This window comes from Myotis brandtii, unplaced genomic scaffold (assembly GCF_000412655.1).
Source record: "Myotis brandtii unplaced genomic scaffold, ASM41265v1 scaffold384, whole genome shotgun sequence".
Taxonomy (NCBI): Eukaryota; Metazoa; Chordata; class Mammalia; order Chiroptera; family Vespertilionidae; genus Myotis; species Myotis brandtii.
Genome location: NW_005364745.1, coordinates 2828170 through 2849872, shown reverse-complemented (window position 1 = coordinate 2849872; position 21703 = coordinate 2828170). Strand labels below are relative to the sequence as shown.

General features: G+C 43.5%; 1 protein-coding gene across 1 annotated transcript in view; it reads left to right on the top strand.

Annotated features, from left to right (window-relative positions):
* SPEF2 (sperm flagellar 2) overlaps positions 1-21703 on the top strand; it is a 134313-nt gene that overhangs the window by 87259 nt on the left and 25351 nt on the right. The window contains exons 26-30 of the mRNA XM_005872599.2: positions 1507-1687; positions 8866-9013; positions 10995-11123; positions 12691-12829; positions 16154-16383. Of these exons, the coding sequence (XP_005872661.1) occupies positions 1507-1687; positions 8866-9013; positions 10995-11123; positions 12691-12829; positions 16154-16383 (827 nt within the window). The remainder of the gene's footprint in view (positions 1-1506; positions 1688-8865; positions 9014-10994; positions 11124-12690; positions 12830-16153; positions 16384-21703) is intronic.

The window sequence follows — 21703 nt, the reverse complement described above, 5'->3', positions numbered from 1 at the left end:
GACCGGGAGGGGCAAGATCCCAAACCCTGAGAAGCTACAAACAGACAGCAAAATGTCTTTAAGCCCTAGCCAGTTTGGCTCAGTGGATAGGGCAACGGCCTGCAGACCTAAGGGTCCCGGGTTCGATTCCGGTCAAAGGCACATACCTTCATTGCAGGCTTCTCCCCAGCCAGGGCCCTGGTCAGGGTGTGTGCATGAGGCAACTAATCGATGTGTTTCTCTCACATCAATATTTCTCTCTGTCTTTCCCTCTCTCTTCCACTCTCTCTAAAAATCAATGGGAAGATGTCCTCAGGCGAGGATCAACAACACAGAAACAACAAGGCCAGCTAAATGTTTGCTGGGGTTCACAATCCGCCGTCTGCATCACTGCTCTGGCCCCCAGCAGCTGGACTGCCAAACCCAATGCGAGTTCTCCTTTCGGTCCTGACTCCCCTCCACAGGCCTCAGCAAAGGCACCCTCGGAGCGCCTCTCTCTCTACCCCTTGCCCAGGCCGAAAGCTCTGCTCACTCTGTCACCCAGAGGACCCCAGTCCCAGCGAGCATCCTGCCCCGAGGCTCTCTCCTGCCCCTGTTGGTCTTTGAGATCCTGGGACCCTGAGGTGATGGACTGTTCCCCTGCGGCTCTGAACGTGCTACATGGAAGCCATAGGATTGCCGGAAGGGAGAGGGAGATGTAGCTCCGTGTTCCCACATCACTTTACAGAACAGGGAGACAGCCTTGGCCATGCTAGTGCAAGAGTGGGGAGGCTGCCCTAACCGGTTTGGCTCAGTGGATAGAGCATCGGCCTGCGGACTGAAGGGTCCCAGGTTCGATTCCGGTCAAGAGCATGTACCTTGGTTGCAGGCACATCCCCAGTAGGGGGTGTGCAGGAGGCAGCTGATGGATGTTTCTCTCTCATGGATGTTTCTAACTCTCTATTCTTCTCCCTTCCTCTGTAAAAAATCAATTAAAAAAAAAAAGCTTTTCAACTTAAAAAAAAAAGAGTGGGGAGGCTGCTGGAACGTTCCCCACTCACCGCTGGAACATGACTGCTCCCCTGGAACCTCCTTGCAGACCCACCACCCCTGCCACACCCCACTTTCTAACCGTCCGCTTCAGAAAGCCAGATGCGAGTCAGCTGAAAGAAGTGAGGCCCGTTCCACATGGTTCGCTGTTTCCTGTGGGTGATTTGCTCCTGGTTGGAAGTGTATGCCCTGGATAAATTTCAAAGTTGCATTTCATTGCCATCGTTTAATCCCCCTCCTCGCAATTACTAAGATCACCCTGAAAATTATGTCTTGTCATTGTTTGTTTCCAGTTTCCTCTTGTTTTCCTTTCTAAGACGTTCTAGACCACAAAGATGTGAATGCAGTCTTTTGTCGTCTTTTCTGTATTTAAAGAGCCCTACCAGGAAAACTTTGAAAGTGGAGATTTAAAGCAATACAACAAAATTCACAGAGTAACATAGGCATGGAAAATAAAACTCTGTTAAAGTCTTTATATTTTTTGTTTGTTTTCCAAAGAGTTCCTCTAGTTTCTCGAATATCCATTTCTACGGACATGTCTGTATCCAAACCAAAAGCAAAAGCCATACTGAAGGGCAAGACTGATTACTCGCTAGAGAAAGTAGAGTTAAACTTCGAGACAGATGAGAAGTTGATAATGGACACCTGGCAGCAGGCTTCCTTAGCAATATCCCACATGGTAAGCTGTGCTTGTTTACATATTTCAGTAATACCCACTCATTAAATGCCAATATTGGTCGTTATGAATAAAAAATTTACACCATGTTTGCAAGCATTGTATACAATATCTCCACTTTTTCTTCTGAAAGAAATATAAAATGAAACAATTAAAACAGCAAATATATGTGCTCAAAAAAGGAATGAACCAACATTTAGGTTATTTTTTATGCTGGGCCAGGCAGGGTTCCAAGTACAGGGCCAATCGGAAGTGTCAATGAAGTGGGTCAAGTGTGAGGCAATAGGGAAGGGTGGGACTATGGCCAAGTGGAAATCACACCTTTGTCTCAAGAGGCATGGGCTACTCGGTCCGAACCAACTTTCCATTGAAGGATGAAGCCCAGTATGATCAGATTTTCAATTTTACAAGAAAAGTTAGAAATTCCTATTTTTCTATGACACCTACTGATGTTAACATGTTAGAAATTAAGTCAAATTTTTAAAGATTTACCGAGCCAAGCGAAATACACATCTGCCCGTTAGGCCCCTGGTTTATAACCTCTGCTAGGCATTTTATACAAGTAACCTATGGGGTAAGTATTATTATCCTCTTTACATTGAAAAACCAAGGTCTAGTGAGATTAAGAAACTTGCCCAAGGTCACTCATCAGGTAAGTGTCAAAATGAGATTTGATTCTGGGTCTGTATGACGTCAGAGTTCATGTCCTCTCCTCCTTCCCTGGGAGGTAAAGTAATGATAGTCCTGCCTGCACTGAGCCTGCACCAAACCAAAGGAGAAAGAAAGAGAATACAGGTCACTGTAATCTAGTTCGAGGCTGCGACCCCTACAGAAGGCTCACACGGAGTTCAACTCGGTCGTCATTGTTCCCTCATCCTCCAGCCCTGGGCCCACCGATGCAGTTTCCATCTTCGTTCTGTGCCAAGCCTTCTCCGATTTTCCCTGAACTAGCCCATTCCAACAGAAAGCAGTGCCAACTTTCCAAAAGATTTTGTGGAAGAGGTAGAAGAGGATCTTGCATGACAGTCTCTCTCGGCGAGCGATCAGTGCTTCCGGATGGGCATTTTCTGAGTCCCTCCTGGCCACTCTGCCTCTGGGGTTCTTTTCTCTGGCCCTTGTCCCACAGCAGCCTCAGTGTCACCCTTCTGTCCCCCGCCCCTCTCTTTTGTTCTCCTACTTGTTTCCTGCCTCTCAAAAGGGGGTTTGTAAACTCTTGCCATTGTCTTGCTTCTTTTTAAAACCACTCAGTGTGCATTTTGACACACATAAGGAAGGTACATGAACTATAATTGCATGTCCAGGTTACATACTCATAGAACCCCCAATGGGGAGAAAGGAGAAGGTCTACACCTGCCAAGTCCTCCATGTGCCCCTTCCCAGCCCTCACCCCTTCATCCCTGCAAACAGGAGCCTCCGTCCTGCCTGCTTCGCAATCATTTCCTTGATTTTCTTTTATTCCCCAAGTCTATACCTCTAAGCAGCATAGTTTAGCTTCGCTTGCTTTTGAGCTTTAAATAAATGGACTCCTACCTTCTGCCTCTTTGTGTCTTCTTTTGCTCAAAAGTATTTGTGATAGTCAGCCCATCCCGTTGAGCGTAGCTGTATTCTGTTCAGCGCTGTCACTGTATAGCATTGCATTATACAAATAGATCACAGTTTAACCAGATACACATGTGGGCTCCCTTTTGGATGTCATTGTGGCTACTGCTGCTGTGAACATTCTTGAACTTGTCCCCTGATGTGCACGTGCACCCATCGTTGTGAGGCATGCGTCTGGGCATATGTGCTATCTTCCATGTCAGTGGTATACATAGTGCTTCCGCTTTCAGAGGCAATGCTAGTGTCTTTCCCCATTTTTCTGCAGTATCATCCTTGCCACCACATATCACAAATTATGTCAACTGCATTGCTCTATCTGCCTATCCTTGTACCCAAACCACACGATATTGTACACTGATTTGTTATCTGGATGCGCAAATCTTCCCACCTTGCCATCATTAGTCAAGAGCATTTGGGCTTTGCTAGGCTTTCTGCCTTTCCATACAAGTTTTCACATCAGCTTGTCAAGAGTTAGGACAATGTCGGCTGTAGCTATTTTTTCGTAGTATTTATCAGGCTATGAAACTTTCTTTTCATTTCTAGCTTACTATGAAGGTTTTCAAATGAATCTGTGATAGTACTTGCTTTTTCTGCATCTATCGAGATTATCATGTGCCTTTTTTCTCCATTTTATGGTAATGTGAAATATGTGGATCAATTTTATAATGTTAAACTGACATCACATCCCTGGAATAAGTCCAGCATTGTAATGAAGCCTCGCCCTTCTTGCACATTGCTGAATTTGTCTTCCTAATAACCTGTTTTGGATTTTTAAATTTTTGAACAAGTAATTTCAGCATTCAGGTAATACTAGCCTCATAAGTTGAGCTGGGATATAGCTTTTTAAACATTTTTGTGGAAGTTAGAATTTTTTCTTCTTGAAATGTTTGGTAGCATTTGCCAATAAGACACCTAGGCTTATAGGAAGTTTGTAGAAAGTTTGTATGAAGAGTTACTGTTGCTCCCTCCACACAGGGATTCATTTTCTTAAATAGATATAGGGTAATTTCTATTTTCCCATCTTCTTGGGAAGAAACCTGGGTTGGTTTTGGTAAGTTTTGGGTTGCTAGAAATTTTTCCATTTCTACATTTTCAAATGTATTAGCATGAAGTTCTTTAAAATATATTTTTATGTTTGTGTTACTATAACACAGTATATTATCTATTTGATAATATCTTTGTGCCTTCCCCCTTCCTTGATCAGCTTACCCAGAACTTTATCAATTATATCAGTCTTTTCAAAGAACTAACTTCCAACTTCATTAATTCATTTTACTTTGTGTTTTTTTCCCTTAATTTTATTTTTTTCCTCATTATTTTTTGGGGGATTATTTTCCCATTCAGACCCTCTAGTAAACTGACTAGATATCGCACCCTATATTTTCAATGGGCATTAACCATTTCAATGCCTTGGCTAATGCCATTTATCTTTCCTAAACTTTGTTTTTCCTTCCTTTTTCACATAAATTCTACACTTTCTTTAAGTCTTCAGCACTAGTTTATACCTTGGTTCCTGACCAGTTGGTTGCCTGTTTTCGGAAGTCCTAGTCTTCTATGACCTGTGCTCTTCCAATTCTTTTAACAGTTATTGCCTCTCCCATTCATTTGGCTCTTATTATCTAGATCAGTGATGGCGAACCTATGACACGCGTGTCAGAGGTGACACGCAAACTCATTTTTTTGGTTGATTTTTCTTTGTTAAATGGCATTTAAATATATAAAATAAATATCAAAAATATAAGTCTTTGTTTTACTATGGTTGCAAATATCAAAAAATTTCTATATGTGACACGGCACCAGAGTTAAGTTAGGGTTTTTCAAAATGCTGACACGCCGAGCTCAAAAGGTTCGCCATCGCTGATCTAGATCATTGTTTTAATTTTTACTTTTTTATTTTCTTGAATACTAACTAGATTCTAAAACTGTTATATACCCTACACCTAGATAATGCCCACATCTAACATGGCACTAAGCCCTAAATGCTGCTGTTTCCATACCGATAACGCTGATGTTAATATTAGTGATGCTGGCAATAACAGTGGTGATCACCACAAAAACCACAAAAGCTATCAAGCACCAGAGAGTAGGAAACCAGAGCTAGGAGTTCTAGGAAAAAAAGGGAGGTATGAATTATTATTTTTATTGCTAATGGAGCTGCATGAACATAATTTGCAAGTCTTGTGAGTCCCATTAAAGTTACCTGGGGGAAATGACATTTTAAATATGACATGTAGACATTTTACATTTGTAAAACACTGTTAGAAAGAGAAGATGCTACAGCACAAAGAGCACTGGCTACCCGTCTTGATGAAGCTATGTGATTTTAGGAAAGTCTGAGTCTTCTATTCCTTCAATGTATAACATGGAAGACATTCTACCTACCTTCTCTTTCTCGGATGGTTGAAAAGAGTTCATGAAATAATGTATATGAAAGTGTTTTGGAAATTTTAAGTGTAGCAGATCATTTTGTTAAGATATTCAAAATGGGACTACTTTCCTTCTGGAGCTTTAAAAAACACATAGAAAGCATAGGAGAGAGGATCGTTTGCGAATTAATATTATTCATAATTATTTTGAATCCTGCTTTTATGTTTCTAAGAGGCATGTATGACTTTGATGTCACATGACCTTAAGGAGATTGTGAGTTCCTCAAGGAAAGGAGAGGTTTGCTGGGATGAAGAGAAACTGGGAGTTTCCTGAGTAGAGGAAGCTAAGAAGCAACAGTGAGGTGAGCCTGTAGGACAGGTCCTCACAAGCACTGCACCTTCCTGGGCGACTTCTGGTCTTCGAGTAGAATGAAGCTCAGGATTCAAGTGTCCAGGAGCCCAGTCCATACAGGGCATGTGCTTCCCAAAACTACTTGGGGAGCATGAAAAGTTCTTACCCATTTTATGCATAAAACAAAGATATGCATAAAATACATAGACAGATACAATCTCTCCTGCAGTATTAAAACGTCATGGGGGGGGAGGGGTGTGATGGGAAAACTATTTTTTAAAATCCAAAGGGAGTGGCCCTGGCCAGTGTGGCTCAGAGATGAGACAGTTCCAGGGGATTCAGTTAACTGTTGCAGGGAAAACAATACCAGCTGAGATTCATGCCCTGGAACGAGAACTCGGTAACACGGGCTTTCTTCCATGCAGCAGTCTTACCAGGAGCTGTTCGTTGAGTACGCTGTGCTAATTTTTAGGAAAACTTCCTTCTCATTAGCAGGTATGCAATGATTTCAAAGAAACAAGTCCTATTTCATGCCCACGATGCCAAGGCATTATTTCCAGAGTTTCTTCAGCCTTACAAGCTAGACTGCTGAATAGATTGTGAATTATGTGGTTTGTTTTTTTGGTTTTGTGTGTGTGTGTGTGTGTTGTTGTTGTTTTTTGAGAAAGACCCAAAGGTCTTTGAAAGACGTGAGTAGAAAAATTAAGATGATGATAATTACCATCATCATCATCACCACCAACACAAGGTTGTTGACAAGGGAGAAAAATCCAATTTTAAAGGAAATTGCTAACTTGGTGCTTTGCAAGAACAGATTCAAAAATGAATTGCTTGCAATTTAGGGTGGAATGTTAACAAGCCTGCGTTCAGCTTTTACCAAGAATTTGGAAGTACAGTATATATCATGAAGTCCATTTTTATCAAAAGAACATCTGATTTAAAAACATACCTGCTTGCTCTTTGAAACCTTTCTGTATCCCTCCAAGGGTCTGCTGATACTGAAGAAGCTATGGGTGTATTCTGTGGAATATGATTATCTTAAAAGAAATTCCATCAACTAACAAGCATTTTCTGGCCACCCCTTCTGAGCGTAGCACAGTGCCGTAGGGAGAATGCCAAGAAGTAGGATTGGCCCGGCTCTCGGGAGCCTCCCAGGCCCTGTGGAGGGTGGGGTGACACTTAGCGCTCATGGAACAGCTGGGGACAGTTATATGCCAAGCCATAGGGTATGGAGTGCAGCAGGGATTTGGAGAAGGCCGGAATAGACTGGTCTCTCTGGCCCCCATGACTAAGCTTCTTTGAGGATAGAGATTGTGCCTTATCTCTCTATTCACCTCCATCCAACTTCTTCTTTCTCCTTCTGGCCCCTCACCCATTTTTTTCCCCCCCCCCCTCCCCAGCAATAATGTCAGGACATGCTAAGCACTTTAGTAAACAAATGAATTCCCGTGGACCGCCATTTCCTCACCAGTTGCCTTCTTAAGATTTTAAAGTTGAACCACATGTGGCTCCTGCCTCCAGGGTGTCTTTCCTCAGCTCTCATTTCTCAGGGTGACACCCAGAAATGCCCTCTCACCTCTCCAGGGCCCCTTGGACTCCTTTAAAAAGATCCAGTCTTCCTAACTGTAGGCACAGCCCCAGCTGTCCAAGCCTTGAGACAAGCTTTTCCCGCTGCCTGAAGCACAGCGGCCAGCCTGAGAGGACAGGTGAGGTGGGTCCTGGCAGCACCCTGCCCTCCCCATTCATCAGCCAGTGTGGGGCGGCCACACAACAAATCTCTCAAAGCCGGATACGTGTGAGAATGAAAGGAGAGGTTTGCTGGGATGAAGAGAAACTGAGAGTTTCCTGAGTAGAGGAAGCCAAGAAGCAACAGTGAGGTGAGCCTGTAGGACAGGTCCTCACAAGCACTGCACCTTCCTGGGCGACTTCTGGTCTTCGAGTAGAATGAAGCTCAGGATTCAAGTGTCCAGGAGCCCAGTCCATACAGGGCATGTGCTTCCCAAAACTACTTGGGGAGCATGAAAAGTTCTTACCCATTTTATGCATAAAACAAAGATATGCATAAAATACATAGACAGATACAATCTCTCCTGCAGCATTAAAACGTCATGGAGGGGGGTGGGAGTGTGATGGGAAAACTATTTTTAAAAATCCAAAGGGAGTAGCCCTGGCCAGTGTGGCTCAGTTGGTTGGGCACCATCCCGTGCACAGAAAGGTTGCTGGTTCAATTCCCAGTCAGGATGCATGCCCAGGGTTGCAGGTTCAATTGCCAGTAGGAGGCATGCAGGAGGCAGCCTAATGATGTTTTGATTTCACATTGATGTTTCTCTCTCTCTCTCTCTCTCTCTCTCTCTCTCTCTCTCTCTCTCCCCCCCCCCTTTCCCTTCCTCTCTCTATAAAAGTCAATTTAAAAATCTTAAAAAAAATCCAAAGGGGGTCAATAATAATAAAAAAATGTATATTGAGAGACACTGATATAGGGGAATGCCCCTCATTGAAGGCCAAGAAATACCAGGAACTGGGGAGGACAGGGGTAGTTAGGTCCATAGGGTCTGAGATTTTTTTCAAAGGGGACTTTTGCATAACCAGGGAGCTGTCATGGTCTGGAGGCGGCAATGAGGAGACGTAGGATGCACCCCCTGCAGGCAGGGCTTGGGAAGGTGAGCGGCCTCCACAGGGAGCTGCCTCTCGGGACCTGGCCAGGTTTCCATCAATTAGAATGCCGCAGTGTGCGCGCTGGAAAGCCTGAACACAGGCCATGGTGGTTTGTGGTGGCTTCAGTGGAACCACCTGAGGACTAAAGCTGAAAGGTTACCATATTTCACAATGTTGCCCTCACTGAAATATTGCTCTTATACAACCAGGTGGCTGCTGAAATTCATCAGAGGCTCCTGGACGAGGAGAAAGAAAACCAGCCAGCAGAAACCAAAGAAAAATCTCCTCAGACGAACGCTAACAAAAAAGTCAAAAAGGAACCGCCCAAGAAAAGACCTTCATTTAAAAAAGAGAAAGGTATTCATGGTTTGGGCATCCAGAACTGTGGCTGCTTAAGCCTCACTTGGCGGAAACCCAGCATTTAACCACGAACACTAGCCTCTACGCCGCTGAGTGAGGTCCATTAGGTTTAACTTAGAGACCCAGGTTGGCAAATCATACTGAGTGCCAGTCCTACCCAACTTGTTTATCCAAGCAGCCATGCATATCCAGGGTAGAATTAACCTCAACGGCCGTTTTGAACATGCTAGCAGAACTCCAGGATGACACTGTGTGATCTGAAAAGTGTGTGCCAAGCGGCTGACACTCGCTGCAGTAACCAAGAGAAAGTGAAAAGCTAATTCTGTGCATGTACGTTTAAGGTTTAATTCAGGTTTCAGGTTTTTTTCAAGCAAGTCCTTCTCTCCTCGAGGCCTCCTGGAGAGTCAAGAGGAAAGAAAACTCGGGTCAGGAGAGACCTCCCCTTAACCTTGGGGATGAGCCCTGCCACAGCATTACCTCCCCCTCTGAATGCTTCCTCGTGTACATTTCTGCAGGGACGTGGGGCAAGAGAGGAGGAGATGGAAGCACATGCACACAGTCAGTCCACTCAGCAGTTGCTCATAATGTGCGTTAGGCACCCGCTATGTGAAACGCACTCCGAGGGGTGCTGGGGACACAATGGTGAATTCTAGAGAAACCAGAGCATGGCCCCTCGCCCGATGGGACTGGAGTCTAGCAGCAGAGATGGGCCTTTGGCATCTCATTGTTCTTCGGGAGGGGAGGTACAAGGTCACCCCACTCCATCTGAGGGGCAGGGAAACACTTCCCAATGGAGTCCACTTAAGCAGCCATGGGTGGGAGGGAGGGGAGTGGGTGGTGGCACTTGACACAAATGGAAGAGTAGCACCACGATAAAGGACACACCAGTTCAGTTCATCTCAGATGATGAAAAGAGAAGATATAAGCAACACTCGAAGGAAATGCTTCAACTCACTCTCATGGAATCACTAGTCACATCCCGTCTCTTCATTTCACAGATGATAAAACAGAAATGCAGATGAAGACGCTCTCTTTCACCGGTAACTTATACATAGATCCACTGTTGTTATCAATACATCTTATTACAATTTCTTAGTTTACACTTAAGTCTTCTTCAAAAGATTTAAACCCCTTGCGGGAGGTCCTCCAAGAACTACTTACTGAACTTAGTAGAATTATGTAAACTGGGCCCCCAACTAAGAATCACACTGTCAAATTCTCCAATACTGACAAGCTCTCAGGTTCTAATGTTCTTATGCAATCACTGAAGTACTTGTAGTTAAGTGCCAGTTGCAAGGTAATTAAGTAGACTACAGATTCTTGACCATCAGCTACCTTTCAGCCATATGATCCTCTGGTCTTTTCTTGATGAAGACCGTGGAAACACTTGGCTATGTAAGTAACCCTTACAGAGTTGTTCTTCTACAGGTGGCTAATGGCATCCATGGTGCATTGAGGTTTGCCAATTTCTGTCCCCATACTCTGAATTGCAACCTCTTTGGAGTTGGTCCATAACCATGTCTGCACTTACTGCACAACCTCATTTTCCCACGATGCCACACAAATAGGGCATTTTTATCTGTGTCCAGCCCAGATGCCACGTGGAGAGTTCTCAGGGAGACACTATCAATATTTCACACTCACACTACCAGGACCAGGGTTTTCTCCTTTCTAAGTCACAGCAGCGTTTCTCAACCTATGGGTCGCGACCATTGGAAAACACTAGTATATCAGATATTTACATTACGATTCATAACAGTAGCAAAATTACAGTTATGAAGTAGCAACGAAAATAATTTTATGGTTGGGGATCACCACAACATGAGGAACTGTATTAGAGGGTCATGGCATTAGGAAGGTTGAGAACCTCTGCTAGAGGGTTATAGCTCTACACATTTTACTTTATACTCATTTTGTCCAAGTACCATGTGTGCACACTTGTCTATTGTAAGCTTATTGGGTTTCATTGGCCTCTCAGGTAAATCACCACCTACAGCAGAGGCCACTCCTACAGCACTGTCCCCAGAGGATATGCTCGAAATCGAAAAGAAGAATGAACTGAGAGTCAAAATAAAGGAGGAACACATTGCTGCCCTGCAATTTGAAGGTAACAATTAGAAAGAACGAAGATGATCCTTTTCAGAAGAAAATAGACCAGTAGGCAAATAGCCCACAGCCAGCTCAAGCTGTGTCTTCAGGGACACAAAGCAAACTGAAAAGTAGAGCATTCAGTTGGTTGTTTTCATGTGACCATAGGAAGACCAGATTTGACTGTTGTACAATTGTCTGCTAGGATCTCAAAGAACAACAACAGCAATGAGACTTTGGGAAGGGGTTAGGAGAGTAGCAATAATGTATAATCTCAAAGAATAGAAACACAGAATATTCTAGAGTTGGTGTGATTTTACAGATGGAAAGAAGGCTAGGTAGGTGGCTTGGTATTCTAGTAAGAATTACTTAGGCATCTCATTAGAAAAATAAAACCTACCCAAAGTTGAACAGGCTCTGAAAGTGAATTATTGGGACCAAAGCCCATAGGAGAGCAAGTCATGGATCAATAATGTCCAAGGACCTCCTCTCTGAATAGCAATGACTCTACAAGACAGTCTCCTCTGGGCTCCTTGAGTTGTCTTATAATGCATTGCTAAGTGGGACTTGAAAAGGTCAGGAAAATGAGCAAAAGTATTCTAATTGGAAAGGAATTATGGTAAATATAGTAGGTGACAAAATAATAACATTAAATTATTAGGTCAGCTAGGACACATTAACTGCTCAATGACCGTTAACTATTACTGATGTTTTCCATCCCTTGCTTCTCTCCTCTTCTCCTTTTCCCCCATCCCACTACCACCTGCTTCCATAATTCCAAGACTTCCCAGCAGGTGAATTGAGCACAGGAAGTAAGTTGAACATGGGAAGATCTGTGGGGTCAGGAAAGGCAGGACACATCTTCTCTCCCACTGCCCATCTCCACCTCTGCTTTCAGTAGTTAAGTCTACTTCATCTTTCAGTTCATTCATACATGACCCCTGCCGTGGTTAATTCCTTTGTTCACACAATAAATGTCTATTGGGTTTCCACTATGTGCCAGCCCTGTAACAGTTGCTGGGAACACATTCATATATACGCAAACACAAAACTAACAAAATTAAAACCCAATATGTTGTGATATTGAAAGTTGGTTTACAGGACAAAGGGAACATTGGGGGCAGGGGGAGGAATGTCAAGAAAGACTTCCTAGCAGGTGAATTAATACTTGAGCTAAACTGGTAGAATGTAGAGAAGTTTGCTCTGGGACACATGAACTTGACCCTAGTTTTCCCAGTGCTGAGAAAGACAATGGCACTGTCATCCCAAATCAATAGACTCGCCCTTTAGAAATTAGGACATTATCTATTTGTGTTTTTCCATTCCAATTTGTCAAAGAGTATATTATTCTGAGGTGTAATAAATGTAAAGCTCTACAGTTTTGGTTTAAATAAACTGTCAAGTGACTCTACCACATCTGCTTTTCAATGAGATATTCAATGAGGTATTATCCATATTTTTAGATTAAATGTGTGTCTAAAGTTTCACAAATCCAAGCATGATTGGTTTAAAATTTGACTTCAGTTCATCAGAATATGCATGTACATATAATACATTAAAAAATCCTTATTTCTCTTTTTAAATAGAGATAGCCACCCAGTTCCGACTTGAGCTAATAAAGATTAAAGCATTGGCTCACCTTGAAGATCTAGTAACAAAGGTGGTTGATGTATATAAACTCCTGGAAAAGTGGCTTGGTGAGAGGTACTTGCGTGAAATGGCCAGGTAAAGTACTGCAGGACTCTTTAAAAATACACTTCGGTAACTTCTGAAGACCAAAATTGACAACAATTTTTAAGGTGTATACAAATGCAAATTACATTTACAAATAGAAATTTTGACCTTTTAGACAATCACATGTATCTTTGTATTGACTCTTTTTTTTAAATGGTAAATCACATTTCAAAGGGTTGTATTGCAATATCCAGTCTTGCACATAATTTAAGAGCCTGGCTTTCACACTACTCAATGAGGACCTTAGTTTACAAGGTAAGAGTATAGGTAATCTTTAGATGTCTTTCAGAAGTAAGGTAATGTTTCATATCTTTCTAATGCCAGGCTTATTACTAGTCAGGGCCAATTAATGGAAGGCTGAGAAGTCATGACATGTTTTACTCGTCATGCTGGTCCGCTGGGAAGGGTAATGATCCCCTGCTCCGCTTTTCCGTTGGGTTCCAAAGGCTTTCCAGACTCTCGCTGCTCGTGAGGGGCAGTGAGTCTCATCCTCTTAATTCTCCCCTAAAAAGGAGTAAAGAACCATCTGGGCAGCGTGAAAATAGCCCTCGGGAGACCTGGGCTCCCACTTTGTCCACAAATGAGCAGCGTGCCTAATCGCTGCAGGCCGGCTTCATCTGTAAAAGGAAGCGCGCCAACTGGAGTATTTCCCAGGCTTCTACTAGATATAGATTCTGATACACGAGAGTTGGCAGCAAACATTAACTAAACATTTGGAAGTTGCTACGTACATATGGCAAGTCCTGGATACAGATGGCAAGTACTCTCAGAGGCAAAAGAGATGGTTGTTATGGCTTGTTTTCTCCAATCCTTGCCTCATAATGAAAGTTCTGTTGTAAAATATTTATCCCAGCTGTTTATATCTGCTGCTTCATGGTAACACACACACACACACACACTCACACACTCACACACTCACTCACACACTCACACACACACACTCACACACTCCACTCACACAACTCACACACTCACACACACACACTCACACACTCACACACTCACACACACACACTCACACACTCACACACTCACACACACACACTCACACACTCACACACTCACACACACACACTCACACACTCACACACTCACACACACACACTCACACACTCACACACTCACACACACACACTCACACACTCACACACTCACACACACACACTCACACACTCACACACTCACACACACACACTCACACACTCACACACTCACACACACACACTCACACACTCACACACTCACACACACACACTCACACACTCACACACTCACACACACACACTCACACACTCACACACTCACACACACACACTCACACACTCACACACTCACACACACACACTCACACACTCACACACACACTCACACACTCACACACACACACACACTCACACACACACACTCACACACTCACACTCACACACTCACTCCATTGGCAACCTTACTGTAGTCATGCTTACAACGATTTCACTGAGCAGCCAAGTCAGTCAGTTACTCAGCAGCATCTCAGAGCACTGACGCTCGGGTCTGTGCTCTGCCTGTCCCTTAGCAATGAAAGCCTGTCATCTTCATTCTAAGGAGTCACAGCTCTCACCCATGAGCCATCACATGTAAATGCTCTTTATTTTTATCAGATCTACTCATAGTTCTCAGGTGCATATTATGTATCTGCATATCTCTGATCTCTGAATGTGGCCACAAGAAGTTGAAACGTAGGGCTGCTCAGCTGAGCTTTCTATTTTGGTTATTGCAAAAATCCTTCAGGGATTAAAAATAAAATAGGGTTTTCAGAATCCTTGGAACTTCAAATCCCGTTTTTCATTTTTCTAGCATTTTCCCCTCCCATTCTTGCTAAGGTTGCTCTTGGTAACCTTTTACCAGATGGCCTGCTTACTTTGATATCCTGCTCATGGCTTGCTCTCTGACTGCATTTGGAGTCCCTCCCACTCACCAGTTGTAGGCTTAGCCATCCAATGCCCTCCTCCGCCTCTCAGCACACTAACACCATCAAGTCCAAACTAATTAGATAACATACTCTATGGACACTCACCAACATGGTATGCTGGAGTTAAAGTGAAGAATATCATTGGAAAGAAAGCAATTCATACTACTTTTTAACAATTTCAGTATGTGAATGTTTTGGTATTCCTAAATTCTGTAAGAACAGATTAAACATGCATTTTTTTTCATTATGTTCAATCTGTGTTGCAAGCTATGAACAAAATCCTCCCAGTAATACAGTGATACAGTACTTACCTATAAAAATTTTTTGGCCTTTAATAGAGCTGTAACTATAATCCCCAATGCAGCTTAAATCCATGCCCTATGTGATTTCGCTTTTATAGCCATGAGGTATGGAGTTGTGTGTGATTGGCTCCATGGCAAAGATAAGGGTATTAAGAGAATTCAGTAAGGAACCCAAGTACCCATGGCCAGGGAGTGGCCTGGAATGAGAGCTCAGCCCAGCGACCACAGTGGTCCCTAACTATCACTACTTAGCCTTCAGTTTATATATGCTTATATAAATTTGATTCACTTAATAAATTTATCTTGATTCCACATGAGCATGTTATTCCAACAGCTGGCCTGCACCCTCTCCAATCCGGGATCCTTCTCGCAATCTGGAATCACTGGCTCCTAACCGCTCACCTGCCTGCCTGCCTGATGTCCTAACTGCTCCCCTGATGGCCTGATGGCCCTAACTGCTCTCCTCTGCTGGCCTGATCCCCCTAACTGCTCTCCCCTCCTGGCCTGATACCCTAACTGCCTAACTGCTCTCTCCTGCTGGCCTGATCCCCCTAACTGCCTATGTACTCCTCCTTCCTCTCCACACCTTTTGGACCCCCAGCGCAGGTGTGCTGATAGCTCTCCACTGCAGCCCTGCCCCCATCCTGATTGGTCATTATGTGATGGCGTCCTGGACAATTTGCATATTCCTCTATTATTAGTATAGATTCTGGTTCATACTTAGAATGAAATATATCACTTGACATGTCTCGCTTATGCAATAAAATATCTTCTAATACAAATATAACCATATTTAATATCCCTTCTTGTTTAGCTTTATATAAAACACGTGGCTGTAAGCTCTACCACAAGCATGTATTTTGATTCTAATCTGCATTTATTTATCTATACCCTGCCTCTTCAGAAATGGATTTGAGGAGGAGTTAGAATTTTTAAATTTGTGTATTGAATTGTCTAACTTAGCCATAGAATATCATAACTTTGTGTGTGTATCGAATAAGCAAGCAGTGTTAACTTCATGGGGTCTTCACTGGCAATAACCCTCTTCATTTTTTCCACTTTCAGTGTGGAGAAACTAACTGAGATAGCTCGCTATCACATTGAAACGGCTACGAAAATTCAGAATGAACTTTATTTAGACCAGGACGGCTTCTTCATTAATGGCGACATAAAAGTCTTCCCCGACCCCCCTCCTCCGGTTCGCCCTCCGCCCGTGGAGAGGGAAGAGAATGGCACCCTGACCATCGAGCAGCTGGACACTCTGCGAGACCAGTTCTCAGATATTGCACCCAAAGGTAAGGAAGACGATGCCTATGAAAAGAGCACAAAGAAGGTCAGGATTCGCCAGGACGGTAAGCACTTGCCCACAAGCGAAATCAGCCCTCTGGGATTGCACGGCCCCAAAATGAGCCCTGGCTTTGAGTCCATCTCTTATTTGCTTCATACAACATAGATCTGAATTTAACAAATGGAAGAAAAACAGTGGCTAACTCTTTGGCCGTGTGGTGATCATCATTCCTGGCTGGTGAGTTGGTAAATTTGAGCAGTGCTCCATTCAGCAATGGAGAGACGGGTTCCTGTGTGCTTCTGCTTTAGGCTTTGTACTGGGATTGTGAGTTTGTGGAAGTGGATTTTGAAGATTATCAGCCACTCTTAATCCCTTTCAGAAGGGGCCTTAGTAGCTATGATGATAACCATAATGCGTTCTTAGATCCAACCTTAAAACCAGAGTTTGTATTTCAACCAAAAGTTTAAGTATAAATAACAAAAAAGAAGCTATAACTTGACATGTGTATGTCTCAGATTAACTCTAGAGACCCTTGGGATTAAAAGATGTCAACTGATACAGTTATCTATTTTCAGAGTATGATAGAGTACAACAGCTTTCAAAGTATGGTAGAAAGGGGAAGGAAGGGAGAAGGAAGACAGGGAAGCAGGGAGGGGGAGAAAGAGGGAGTTATATTTTTAACAAAGTAGGTGTGAAAGGAAAACCACTTGCCCTGGGGACTTCGAGTGAAATTTGCATAGGCAAGAGAAAAAGAAGAAGACCTAGACGTCTATTTAGGTTCTTTCTGGAACAGAATATGAACTTTATAAACGTACTCAAGAATGAAAAGTGAAGGAGAATCAGTGTGTAGGGAGGTTGGTCAGGCAAAATTTTGTGCAACTACAAGTTGGAGGGAGGAACCGAAAGAAGTGAAGAGTGACTTCATGGCAAGGTTAGCGGGGGGGGGGGGGGGGGCGGATTTAAAGTTGGGGAACAGTTACTAGGAAGTGTGTGTATATGAGGCATGAGTTGGGGTGTTTCAGGAAAGGGCAGGACCCTGCTCTGCTGCTCCTTCCCCATCTGCATGAGCTGCAGGCGAACAGATGGGGAGGCCTCCTCTGTCTGGGGAGCCACCTCCACCCACCCGAGCTGGGGACTTAACCCCGGTTTACGGATGCTGGTTGTGCTTCATGCAGAATTTCCAAGGCTGTATAATACTGAGGGACTTGTGGATGTTGATGGTTCAAAATGAGTTACGGTCTATGAGCAAGCAGTACAATCCCTTTTCTTTATTATTAACTCAAGTATACCATTTGGGGAAAAAAATATCTATTGCATATTTTGCTTCTTAAGTACATGTAAAATACTTTGCACAGCATTTGGGTAGTCTACCAACAGAAGTAATCTTCCGTGCTGTTGTTTTTGCTAATGTTATAAAGGGGAGGCAAACAATAGTTATTCCACTTCCTGTGCCCCAGAGTCACAGAAGTAGAGGTTCTCTCATGACACCTTCAAGTCAGGCTACCAATATTGGTATTGCTCCCACCCCTACCCTGAGCAAGTCCAACAATTACCAGCCACTCCTTCTCCCCCTCACACCCAGCCCCGAAAAGCATCCTCTGACTTTCATCTTCCTTCGACATTCCTGTGACTGTTGTTCAGTGCCTTAAATGATACACGCCTTTCTAGCTTTCAATGACGTCCTTTGTCATATTCCTTCCAAGAGTTAGAAAACAATCTTTTATGATACTTTTCCTTGTATTTACCCTACAACTCTAAGATATCAAAAGACAATCTCAGTGGAAGTCATAACAGATTTGAAACTGTGGAGCAATTCTCAGAAGGTGGTACATTTCTAAATGTGTGATCCGACAGAACTTCCTGCTATAGAATTTTAAAATTGCTATTATTTCTAAGCTAAAAGAAATAGGAGCTTTTTCTTACACTATTTCATATATGCCAGAGCAGCCCAGGGTATTTCAAATGCAAACTTCAAGCTCACTAAAATATATAAAATAAAATGAACAGATGGATTTCTTTTTCTAGGGAAAAAAGCATACATATTTGCATATAACAGTCATTATGTTACTAGACCTGCAGTAAGAATATTTTTACCAAATTTACATGAATGATGAAAATAGAGTTATAAAGTGTAACTTAATGGTGTTAATATTATTCTACATAAATAAAATTATAGGAGGAAATAGATAATCTTTGATTAAAACAAGTGACTGATACTTTAAGTACTTGTGAGTAGTTACTCTCTGTACATAAATGGCAAGAACTAAAGCTTAAGGGGTTTTCTGCTGAGTATTAGCTGATCTACTGGATCTTACTAGCCCTGGCCAGTGTGGCTCAGTTGGTTGGAGCATCATCCCATGCACTGGAAGGTCATGAGTTCAATTCCTGGTCAGGGCACATACCTAGGTTGTGGATTCAACCCCCAGATGGGGCAAGTACAAGAGGCAACCGATTGATGTTTCTCTCTCTCTCTCTCTCTCTCTCCCTCCCTCTCTAAAAATCAATTTTAAAAAATAGTTCTTACTAAAGATAATGTAAAATTGAAAATGTATCATATTCTCTAATCCTTATATTCAACATTCCCTTCCTGGTCAAATTCTGCTGCTTGTGACGATTCTAAGTCTCCTTTGGTAAAGGTAGTAATTAGACATAACATATCATTTCTTAATATGTTTGTCATAAATAGGCTGGGGAAAAATGACCTTATGTGTGATAATCATACAAGGTCATGCTAAATGCAATGAAACAACCTTCGTGCTAGCGTTTTCTTGCTGCCTGGTGGCATGCACCCTTTAGTATCTTAAGAGCAGCTTAAGTAAGAGGCAGCCCCTGAATCAGAAGACATTTGTCCCATCGATTGTCTCAGGCATCCTTCCCACGAGCGTACTCCCAACAGAGAGGGGATTTAATGAGTATTTTCTGAATTATAACAAAAGCCAATATTGGCATGGCATCAGAAGCTATGCATCAAACCCCATGCTAGCATGGCTGGATGGGTAAGAAGATTCACCAATGGGTAAGAGCAGTCTGACAGCTCTTTGCAAATCCACTCTTGTCAAATGTTGCAATATGATCTTGGGCTAGTTAACCTCTCTATCTCACTTTTACTCATTTGTAAAATGGGTAATTAATGGGGTTATTATGAGTATTAAACTAATTGATATACATAAACTGCTTAGAAAGTGTCTGGTACCTAGAATGTACAATTTAAGTGTAACATAAATCATTTAATTACATAAGTACAGTAGTATATTATTAGAAAATATAAAGCATTATACAATATTAATGTAAACTATTATTATTATTCAAAATGTTAGCTCAGCACCCTGAAGGTGCATATATCCTACTAGCACCTGCAGCATTACCCCTAGAACACATCCAGAAAAAATTATATCACCTGGTAGAATTAAACCATGGGGTATGTGGCTCCCCAGGGACCGTAAGCATCCCAAACAAAAACACTCATTTTTGTATGGCAGTAGGCTCTAGGTCGGTACAGCCTGTCTCTAAACAGCAAGAGCCAAGCACATCAGAAAGACAGCCCTTATCCAGTGGAAGCAATTTGGAGTCTGTAGAAACTAGAACACTTTAGCAATGTCCTCTGTCCCCATTTAAACCATAAGAACTCCTTTATCTCGTAAGCCTGTCTGTACTCCGCGTAATGCCTGCAGAGATGCAGTTCAGAGCTATTTGGGCTTCTGCTGAGAGGCGATCTGAGGAGAACGGGTCCAGCAAATCTGACCCTCACTCCTTCCTCAGGAGAGGCAGCGTTCAGTGCTCCAAGGCCTCTCGCATTGCTCTGCGAACTGACAAGGAGCCCTCCGCAAACCCCTCTGGGAGACCCTTAGATCAGGGACTGTCTCAGAGGGCACCATGTCAGAGCTCAGGCTGTGGTGGCTAAGCGCGACCATTCAGCTCCTTGGTCTTACAGGAACTCAAGGGAGGAAGTAGTCATGGCCGCCCATGTGGGTCAGCACAGGGGTTCGCTGGCAGGAGATGCCTGGACAGGAGCTTCCAGGAAGAGAAGCGGGGCAGGGCAGGCCAGGCACCGGGGACATGGGGCAGACATTGAGATTTGGAGGTGGCATGACGTATTTAGGGAACAGCACACAGACCAGCTGGGGCAAGAGGCAGGAGGTGAGGACCACAAAGAGGTTGTGGTCAAGTCGTGAAGTCTCAAGTGGCTGACAAAGGGCACGAAAGAGGAGGGTTACCAAAGGCGTGTGGAGCCGAGGGATGAGGAGCAGGGATTAAAAGAGGAGGCGAGCAGGAGAGCAGCGGGGGCTACTCCATCCACAAAGCCTCGGCCAGCCCGGAGGCGGGAGCCAGGGCGCCTGGCTTGTTGCCTGTGAGGAGGTAGGTATGTGGGCCGGGCTCCCTGCCTTCAGAGAGAAGCTGGTATTGTAGGGTTTTGTTTTGTGTAATTTTAATTTTTGTGTGCTTCCATCTGGGTGAGTATACACTCCCCTCTCTGACAAATCATCACAAATTAGACCTTTTCGGGGAAGGAAAACAAGAGGCATGAATCCCAGCTGCTTTACAAAACCACCTGACGGGTCTCAAAGCCTGACGCCCTTTTGTAACAAGGTGGCTGTGCGGCTGCCGGAGAAGTGCAGGAGAGAAGAGACATCCAAGGCAGGTTTTGTTTTTGTTTTTTGTTTTTTAATTTATTTCTGAAAGAGAAAGGGAGAGGGAGAGGGAGAGGGAGAGGGAGAGAGAGAGTTAGAGAGAGAGAGAGACATCAATGATGAGAGAGAATCATTGAACAGCTGCCTCCTGCACACACCCTACTGGGGATCGAGACCACAACCCAGGCCTGTGCCCTCACCAGGAATTGAACCTTGACCTCCTGGTTCATGGGTCGACATTCAACCGCTGAGCCCTACCGGCAGGGCCCACATCCGATCCTGCAGACACACTGCTGTGCATGCCGTGTCGTTCTTTTTTTCTCACCATGGAAAGGAAACGATAGCAAATACAGTGTCCCTTTAACACATGGAGAAATGGATTCTAGAGTGAAGAACAGCCCCCTTTGCCCTTATGAGAACCCCGTAATAACGAAGTGGGTAAATGTGGGGGCTGTGGAGTAGGACTGCCTGCTAGTGAAGCCCAGCTCCACCACTGTGAGTGCTGTGACATTGGACAGATTCAGTAACTCTCTGTGCCTTGGTTCTTTTACCCATAAAATGGTGATAATCGTAATTAGTCCCTTTTCTTCACTATAAAGTAAGGAGACGGTATTATAAGGATTAAATTATAAAAGCCATTGAAAACACTAACCAGGATGCCTGGTAAGTAGTAAGCACGCACTTTGATTTTTTCCAGAA